This window comes from Myotis davidii, unplaced genomic scaffold, assembly GCF_000327345.1.
Source record: "Myotis davidii unplaced genomic scaffold, ASM32734v1 scaffold663, whole genome shotgun sequence".
Classification (NCBI taxonomy): Eukaryota; Metazoa; Chordata; class Mammalia; order Chiroptera; family Vespertilionidae; genus Myotis; species Myotis davidii.
The window spans coordinates 5,427,701-5,437,222 of record NW_006295816.1 but is presented as its reverse complement, the minus strand read 5'-3'; the positions used below and the strand labels follow the sequence as shown (position 1 = coordinate 5,437,222).

At 46.0% G+C, this 9,522-nt stretch overlaps 1 protein-coding gene across 1 annotated transcript in view; it reads right to left on the bottom strand.

Moving 5' to 3' along the window:
- LOC102756700 (contactin-3) overlaps window positions 1-8,403 on the bottom strand; it is an 84,542-nt gene extending 76,139 nt beyond the window's left edge. The window contains exons 1-2 of the mRNA XM_006770638.2: window positions 8,275-8,403; window positions 6,121-6,247 (exon numbers count right to left, since the gene is read on the bottom strand). Coding sequence (XP_006770701.1) covers window positions 6,121-6,247; window positions 8,275-8,329 — 182 coding nt within the window. The 5' untranslated portion in view covers window positions 8,330-8,403. The remainder of the gene's footprint in view (window positions 1-6,120; window positions 6,248-8,274) is intronic.
- Between the last annotated feature and the right edge of the window lie 1,119 nt (window positions 8,404-9,522).

The following is a 9,522-nucleotide window of genomic DNA, read 5'->3' as shown; positions in this document are numbered from 1 at the left end:
TATCCACTGAGCCAAACCGGCTAGGGCAGAAAGGTCACCTTCTGAAGCTAAAACGAACAAACCTGAAAATAAATTGAGTGCCTTCAGGTTAGACTGAAAATAATCCCAGGATATCATGCACCCGCAGCGGACAGTATAAAGTTATCATCCTGCGGGATATCCAAACGATCCCACAAAATCTGTCAGGAAAATGGAAAGAAAGCCATATTCTAGAGAAAAAGAGATGCCACCTTGGGTTTCAACATGAAATAAAGCAAAAAAAAAAAAAAAAAGAACAAAAAATGTACTAAAATCTTTAGGGGGCTTGGTAGGGTTTGGGAAACCGGCCGACACTAAACACTTATTAAACCAACAGGCAATACTTTATTTGGGGCTTCATGGGAAAATGAGGCTTTTTAATCAAAGAAGCAATTTGTGGTTTTAGATGCGGCTTCGTGTTAATAAGCAAAGGCGTTTGTGTTCCAATGCAACGTTCGTTAATATGTTTACTGAAGTGATGAGAATAATTGCAGCCCTTGAAAGCATGAATGTCTGAATTTGCATATTCCATAATTTAGCCAAAAATAACTAGTTAGGCTTCCGCAGTAATTGCTGAAGATATAAATGAGTGTAACGGTGATGCGATGTTTTAAAAATTGTGTTTTGGACCATGTTTTATGACACAGATTCCTATTTGTCCTGTGTTGGTAAATTTAAACACATGCATTTTGAAAAATAGAGATTACAGCTATACTGGGATTAAAAACCAGAGTTCAGTTTCCATAGTTACGGCCCTGTTCCAATTGGTCAGTGACTGTCGTAGTTAATCCCAGGAGACAGTAGAGGGTGGAGGTTGGCTATTTCTACGTTTCTTGCAACCGGTTCAGCTTTTTCTGGTCGCAGATCCTTCATTCTCCTCCTACGAGGCCACACCTCCCGGGCCCCAGGCCTGGGCCTCAGAACATCCCCTCGGGCCCGAGGACACCAGTGGTCAGCAGGTCACCCCTCCTGTCCCCACTCAGAAACTCCAGGAAAAGACGCCCCAAGAGGAAGCCTTCCCTGCACTGCCCTGGCCCAGGGCCGAGACCCGACCTGGGCATTTCTCCTGGGCCAACTGCTGACAGCATCGCTGTTTTTATCTGGAGTCTCCTGAGGTGACTGGAACCCTTCAGGACCCTAACAGGGGAGATGCCCTTTTCTCCAGCCAATGCCAGTCCGGAGTCTCAGGCCACCCCTGCTCACTCCGGAGCCACCTCTGTCCCCTCACTGCAATCCGTCCTGAAGTGAGCAAAACACAAGAAGTACCCCAAATGTAAGCATCCCCGACTGCTACCGACCTGGAGCCTGGCTCCTGGCCTAACCCCAGACTCCCTGTTTTCTCCCTGCCCTTTCCCCCCAAATGTGGCTGCGCTGCCCTATTGGACAGCACGGCTGCCGACCTCCAGCTGGACCGCATGTTGGAAACAGCCCACGTGGGCCACGTCCAGCGTTCAGACCTGTTTTCTGTGGCCTCCAGCAGGTGTGAACAGAAAAGCAGACTCAACATCAGACGTGGAGAGAGCCCAGAAAGAAACATGCCTTGAAAAGCTTTGTGACACGGGGCCCGGACCCGGGACTGCCACCGCTGGCCGCCGAGAGGCGTGGGGACCCTGTGAGGCTTGTGGCCCGGCGCTGGGCAGCCCAGCCCCATCGCTGCTCAGGGTGTCGCGTGTGCACCAGGCAGGCGCCTCTGCAGGTCCGCTACCTGCCTGATCCTCGTGGCCCTGGCCCGTTCTACGCAATCCAGCCCAGAGACGCCCCTGCTCAGGGTCTTCAGTGAGCGAACAGGTGGGCATCTGTCACCTAAGAGACACCGGAGACCCCGGCCTGTTCGCAGGAGCTCTGAAGGCCTCCTCGGGGCACCTCCTTCGCGGCATTGGCTTTAGGAGGAGACGGAACACAATTAACTTTCACATGGAGGCGGCGGGGCTCCGGGGGCAGGGGCACAAGGAAGAATAAAACCCTCCACGAAACCCCAAGACAGGCGATTCTCTGGAGAATTTCTGAGCTTTCAGGTTTTCCAGGAGGGCCAATTAAGAGGGGTTTTGGTTTTGTTTTGTTTTTTACTCAATGGGATAACAACAAAGAAATCTCTCTTGCAACAAGGTTGCCTCTGTCTGCAGGGGAGGCTCTGGGCTTGCAATGGACAGTCTTTGTCAGACAAAGTTTGTTCTGAACCTTGTGTTTGGGCTCCATTCATTTATGGTTACACATGACCCCCTCATTTTACTCCTTGGTGGCTTTGTATCTCCCTACTTACCTGCCTAATATAGAACATTACCTACGTAAGTATTTATCTATTTATCTATCCACCTACCTATCTACCTACATATATACCTACTTACGTGTGTGTATATCTATCTACCTATCTACCTGCGTACCTACCTATGTATGTGTATCTATATATCTATGTATCTACCTATCTACCTACCTACCGACGTACCTACCTAGATATGTCTGTGTGTCTATCACCTATCTATCTACCTACCTACCTACATTACTACCTATGTATGTGTGTGTATCTATATATGTATCTACCTATCTACCTACCTACCTATGTACATCCGTATCTACCTACCTACATGTGTATCTATCTATATATCTATGTGCCTATGTATCTATCTACCTACGTATATATGTGTGATATATGATGTATGTATGATGTATGATCTATCTATGTATCTACCTACTACCTACTTATCTGCTTAGATTTATACTTATAAAAACATATTCTCTCTTGCTTCATGGAGAAAATTCCCCTATCTTTTATATGTCCTCAATTATCGCATATCTATAGTGCTTCTCTGTAGTTTTTAAAGGATAGTAAAAACCTAAGAACATGCTAGCATGTTTTCTTTGGAACGTTTAAAGAATAATGTAGAACATTACCTGGTGGACTTTAAAGTCAAAAGCCTGGGGGCAGGGGGCCGGGGGAGAATCAGGCCGTAGTGAAGGTGCCGTGTGAGTCGGTAAAGTTACAATCACAGCCCCTGGGAGTTTACACACCCATGACTCCGTCCGCAAAACCCATGCAGGTAACACGTAACAGGCTGCCGGCGCCTGTGGTCGGAAAGCCTAATGTTTTCACAATGAACGAGGTTCCCTGTGCTGTTTTAAGGTCTTCGTTTCTAGTGACTATAAACCTCGGGTTTAAGTGGAAATCTTATACTGGTTAGAAGTCTTAACGTTAGAAAATCTAACAGCTATAATGCAAGTGTTGGCACTGTCGGCTAGCCGAGGGTTTCAACAATACCTGCTCATTCCATAACATCCGCACGTTAAATTCCTTCACTATAAGACGCAAAACTGATAAACCAAACTAAGTCCCACCGCTTCCAGTCTCGGCTATGGATTCTGCATGCATTTCAACACACGCCATCCCAGGCCCTGTAATACAGGATCAGAAGCACTTTGCAAACAGGAGAACCTTTTCAGAGGCATGCACACATGCCATTGATAGCTAACCGTTTGCACGCCATAAGCCTTATAGACGCAAGCAGCGGACCTTAATTAATTCCATTCAAAATATAGTGGCCATGAACTGGTTAAAAACTTGCTCTCTGGTTTTCCAATAAACACCCGGTGTTTGGAAATGCAGACAATGACAGGCTATGCCTGGGTTTCTAAAGGCACTGCTCCCTGCTGCTTTGCAGCCTAATTAATCTCCCCATTTTGAAATGCCCGAAGGACTAAATCTTGTATCTTGACAATTCTTCAGTTGAACACATTTGTCGTCGCAGGATTCAGGAGGCAGACGCCAGGGACTGAAACTTGACCGACAACAGGGGAACAGCCCTCCCGCGGGTCAGCGCTCGCAGCGTCCCTGTCGTGCTCACAGTCATGCCTACCAGCCTCTTCCTCTCGGGAGAAACAACAGGGGCGTTTTCAACAGGTCAGAACGTCCTACAGAACTGCTGGGAAAGCACTCCAGGGTCACGCCTGGTTCCGTTGATTCGTTCCTACGTCCCCGAGGGAGGGAAATGTGTCCAGACGTCTGAAGAATGAATCCAGCTTGTGAAATGCTGGCTGCTTGCCTCTCTCATCAGGTCTGATACCTCCCCTATTTCTACAGGGAGAGGAAGAGGCAGAGAGAAAACGTCACCACTCTGCCAAGGCTGCCCGGGAACCTGGTGTTGTGCTGCTGAAAGCACACAGTAGGTGCTCAATACGCTGGGTGGTGGATATCGGTGACCTTGCAAGGCTTCCAGATGTAAAAATGCAAAGGCCCTGGCCGGTTTGGTTCGGTGGATAGAGCGTCAGCCTGAGGACCAAAGGGTCCCAGGTTTGGTTCCGGTCAAGGGCATGTACCTTGGTTGTAGGCTCCTTCCCAGCCCAGGGCCCTGGCCAGGGCTCGTGCAGGAGGCAACCAACCCATTGATGTGTTTCTCTCACATCAGTATTTCTCTCCGTCGTTCGCTCTCTCTAAAAAAAAAAATCAATGGGGAAAAAAATCCTCAGGTGAGGATTAAAATACAAACAAAAAACTGCAAAGGTCACCCGGCCGGCGTAGCTTAGTGGCTGAGTGTCAACCACTATGAACCAGGAGGTCACGGTTCGATTCCCAGTCAGGATACATGCCCGGACTGCTGACTGTATTCCTAGTGGGGGCGTGCAGGAGGCAGCCGATCAATGATTCTCTCTCATCATTGATGTTTCTAGCCCTCTCTCCCTTTCCCTTCCTCTCTGAAATCAATAAAAATATATTTAAAAAAATACAACGGTGGGCCTTCCGACCTCGTGCTGACCCAGTTGCCATTGACTGTTGGCATCACTAATCCTGGGATGTTTAATACATCCCATCCCATCCAAGGATCCACCATCGCCCCAAAAGGTTCACATGTATCTAATCCTGGGATGTTTAATACATCCCATCCCAGTAACTACCCATCCCATCCAAGGATCCACCATCATCCCAAAATGTTCACATGTCTTTTTATCTTAAGGCGGCCAAAAACTAGAGATTTATTCTTTCTCTCCGTATACCTTGCTGTGGTGTTCGAAGTCTTTCAGTGAATAGGTGTTATCTCAATAATCGGAAAAATATAGACTTTTACATGAAAAAAAAATCTAATTAACTAAATGTGTTTTTCTTTTCAAGGATAAGCAAACTGATCTTAGTAAGAATGTATTTTATTCTGTATTTACTGAACCTTCAAACACACCCCAGGAAAATGGTAAAGGAAGAAGGTCCGACACGGAAGGTCCTTTTTCTAAAACCAGGATTTCCAACTCCCTTTCTTATTTTTTAAAAAATTGAATGTATCGGGGTGACACTGGTCAACATACAGGCTTCAGATGTGGGTTTCTATGTTACAAGATCTGTATTTTGCACCGTGTGCCCACCACCCAGAGTCAAATTGTCTCCTGTCACCTCATATTAGGGTCCCCTGACCCTCCCACCCCCTTTCCCCTGGCAACCACCATTCCGCTGTTTGTGTCCACAGGTTTCAGTCTTATAGCCCACGTGAGTGAAACCACGTGGTTCTCAGCTTTTTCTGACTGACCCATTTCACTTAGCATGATCTTCTCAAGGTCTGTCCACGGCGTTGCAAATGGCCGCATTTCCTCCTTTCTTGTGGCTGAGTCGTATTCCCGTGTGTACATGGGCCACATCCTTAGACACTGAATTCCATCCCCAGGATGCCGCAGGGGATGCCCACCCTTTTCTTCCTGCCGTAAACACGCGGCCTCCAAAAATTCAGTCGCCGCATCATTTTTTTGTTCTGTTTTTATTTATTGATATTTTTAAGAAAGAAAGGGGGTGAGGAGAGAGAGCGAGAAAGAGAAAGAAAGAGAGAGAGAGAGAGAGAGAGAGAGAGAGAGAGAGAAGGAGAAAGAGAGAGAAGAGAGAGAGAGAGAGAGAGAGAGAGAGAGAGAGAGAGAGAGAGACAGAAACATCGATGTGACAGAGACACATCAATTGATTGCCTCTTGCACACACCCCAACTGAGGCCAGGGATGGAGCCTGCAACCACGGTCCATGTCCTTGACCGGGAATCACACCTGAGACCCTTCGGTCCGCAGGCCAATGCTCTAAGCACTGAGCCACACCGGCCAGGGGCCACATCATTCTTAAGGTGCATTTCAGACTTTGCACCCTACCTGTACTGAGGGGAAGGGTTGCCTCTCGCTTCGCACTTGAAAGTGACTCTCTTGTCCTCAGCACCGACGGGGACCATGCTGTCGCTGGGCTCGCTGACGAACACGGGGCCGTGTAAGAGCAGCTCACCTGTGGGCGGGAGACAGCGAGGGTGGCCAGGGTGAGTGGGGGGTGGTAAACGCTGTGTTCCAGCAACTCTCCTCTGCCCCGAGAAGCCCTGGGCTGACCACGTAGGCACTGCCAGGGTGGTGGACAAGCTACTGCCCATCACCTGGTCTCATAGCTGGAGGTGGAAGCCAGTGTCGCCTGCCACGGGCCGGCTGGGACCCACCACATAACACGGACTCCCTGGCAGCAGGGTCTGGAGTCTGGAGGTTGCTCTGTAAGGACCTTTACCAAAATCTTCGTAAAATGGGAAAAAAAAACACATTGGTACCCTATACATAATGTATCATATGAATCCACGTCGCCCTTACCAACCCTTGCAGCTTTTTAAGCAACATATCCTGAGAATCAAGTTGATCTTTCAATTTTCTAATAAAGTCTTAATATTTTAAAAAAATGGATACTGCTTTTTCATAAACTCATTCATAAACATATATAAGATTTCTCAAAAAATGCAAAGATTAATTTAAGTTGCACATTGTATAAAATTACAACTCAGCCTTTAAATCTTTAGGGACTGAGCTTTCTCTTTAGCGATACCTGCCCTTCTGAGTACATCTTCCTATTTCCAATTAATTGGGAAATTTCGAGGTTGTTCTATAAAAATTGAGTCATGAATAATATCATCACTCTGGTGCCTTCATTTTCATCTTCCTCCTCCTCCAACAGAACTCAAATGGCGACTTTGTACATGAAGAATATAATCCAAGAAGAACAATTGTTTGATATCTACATTGCATTTTCTCCAAAGATCACTTAAATAGGAAGAAATCTGGAAATAATTACTCCTTTTTCCCTATGGGCTAGATGAATAGTTGTTTTAGGAACAAAACTGAGGTGTCACAGGGAGAAACATGTTTTTTAAAAAAAACTTTAACGTAAAAATTGGAGGTCTTGGTTTCATTTAAATATTTGAAGGATATTTAAAGTTTGAAATAAGGGTTCAAAAGTCTACTTCCGGTAACGTGTGTTTTACCGGACGACACATTTGGCTTCATTACACAGCGATGCCCTCGTCTAGGCAGGAAACCGGGCAGCATGGGGTCAGCTCCCTTCTCACCAGGAAATCGTGTTTATGGAGAAAATTGGTCTTCTCAGGAGATGGGTGCTGAAATTTTCAGAGGTGAGAGGCGATGACTTCGTAACTTACTTTCAAAAGGTTGAGCTGATCAATCAGTCAATCAACAGAAAAAATACATCCACGTATGTTCACAAATAGAACAAATACAGTGAAATGGCCCAGCAGTTCCATCTAAGTGGTACATGTGTGGGTGTTCTTTATATTATTCTTTCAACTTTATAGGCCCTGGAGAATTTTCACAATAAGAAGAATAATAAATATTTTGAAAAACCTATGCGTTATGCATATACTAATTTTTTAAAATCTTCTCTTACTTATTCATTCTTTCAGAAAACAAAACAAAACAAACAAAAGAAATACATCAAGTGATCTATAAGAGCTGTTTTGTATGGTAGATGTCTGAGAAATTATTTCTTTTCTTTCTGTTTTATTCTGAACTTCAAATTTTCCAAATTAACAAATAAAAAGCCCATGTTTATTTTTGCTCCCTGAAATAATTTACCTGCTAAAAGGCAAACTGTTGTTTTCAAGATGAGATATAAAAATACCGGTGTTCTTTAAAATTTATATTCGCCCATTACATTGGAGATTGTAACTTTTAGCTCCATTTGGAACAAAATATTCATGAACTAATATTCGCAAATTCTGATTAACTGTTGCATTCGTCTGCTATAGGAAACTTATGACGTAAGAAGGCATAAAACATTGGGCCAAAATTAGGGGCTGAAATGAGAATCTGACAGTCAAAAGAGAGTGTTTGAATTTTCCTTCTGAAAACAAAACAACAACAACAACAGAAACATGTTCTTCCTTGCTACTGAAGGAGTATTACTCCACAGTTTAAAAATTATTGAATATATGACTCAAGTATATTTCTAACCTCAACCTGGAAAAGACAGCTTAGTTTTACCTCCTAGGCAGCCAATGAATGACAGCAGGACCAGCTGTTTCCATGGCAACAGCATCTTTAATTGCCCGCAGGGAGGAACTCTGGTCCAGTCTCTGATGAACAGGGTGGCTTGTCTTCAGGTAAACCCTTAATCTGTAAAATATATGCACCAAGCAGTTAGGCTTGAAAAAAATGAGCTGCCCTTAAAAAACACATTTCCTTATTCTCCTAAAACTGTATGCCACTCAAAATCCCCAAAGGAAATGCATCTTTTTGGATGCAAAAGAGAAGATGTATGAAATGTGGAGACATTAAAAAAACACACTCTATGTAACTGAGAGGCAGATGGAAGTGGCCTCATAAAATCAGGACTGTTCCACACTAAGAATATTAAACATTAATGTTAAGTGTTAAAACACTGGCGAGATAATAATTACAGCACTTACAACCCTGGCATTCCAACTTTCCTCATTTTCTCTGATGATGACATGCTGCTAAGTCTACAAGGGTCACGAGACCAGACACCTCACAGCACCGGTTATCCGGGCCCCCGGGGCCATGACGGGGAGCCTCAATTACAAACGGCAGGGCCGCGGCTGGCCTCCAGGGCGGCGCGTTCAGCACAGGTGCAGAGAGCGTGCTGCCCAGCACAGACCCGAAACTCGTGGTGGGAACTGCCGAGCCCGAGAGTCTTGCAAGTGAAACGATTTTCTTGTTTATCGTCTTTAATTTTCCTCAACGGAAATGGGCTGGTAGAGAGGAAATAACTATGAAGATCCTGCGTCATGGTCAGCAGCCAACAAACACTCGGGACCTGCGCAGCGAGAGGTCAAGCCCAATGGTCAAGCCGAAGGGCGCACACCTGAGACCTGGGGCCCTGTTCTGAGGGCTGACGGCGGCCCATGCTGGCGGGAGGGCGCACTGAGCGTGGGCAGCGGCTGGGCCTGGGCCGAATTCACTGTCGCTGAGCCAGAGAGAGGAATCCCAGCTTAAATGTGGGATCTGGCAAGCGAGCGATGTCATCAATCTAAACTGTGTCCCAACCATTGCAAAAGTGAAAATATCACAACGCCCAAGTCATGTTCTTACACTGATAGACGAGGCCCGCCGTTCCCGTGGCGATGCTACGACCTAATGTATGTGGGAGGCGGCGCTGGGGCTGGGACGGTGGAGTGGATGCCAGATTTGGCAGCACTGACTCTGCCCCTGAGAACCTGGAACCACCAACATGCAGTTGACAACCACTGTCCCAGGAATTGGATCTGTGGT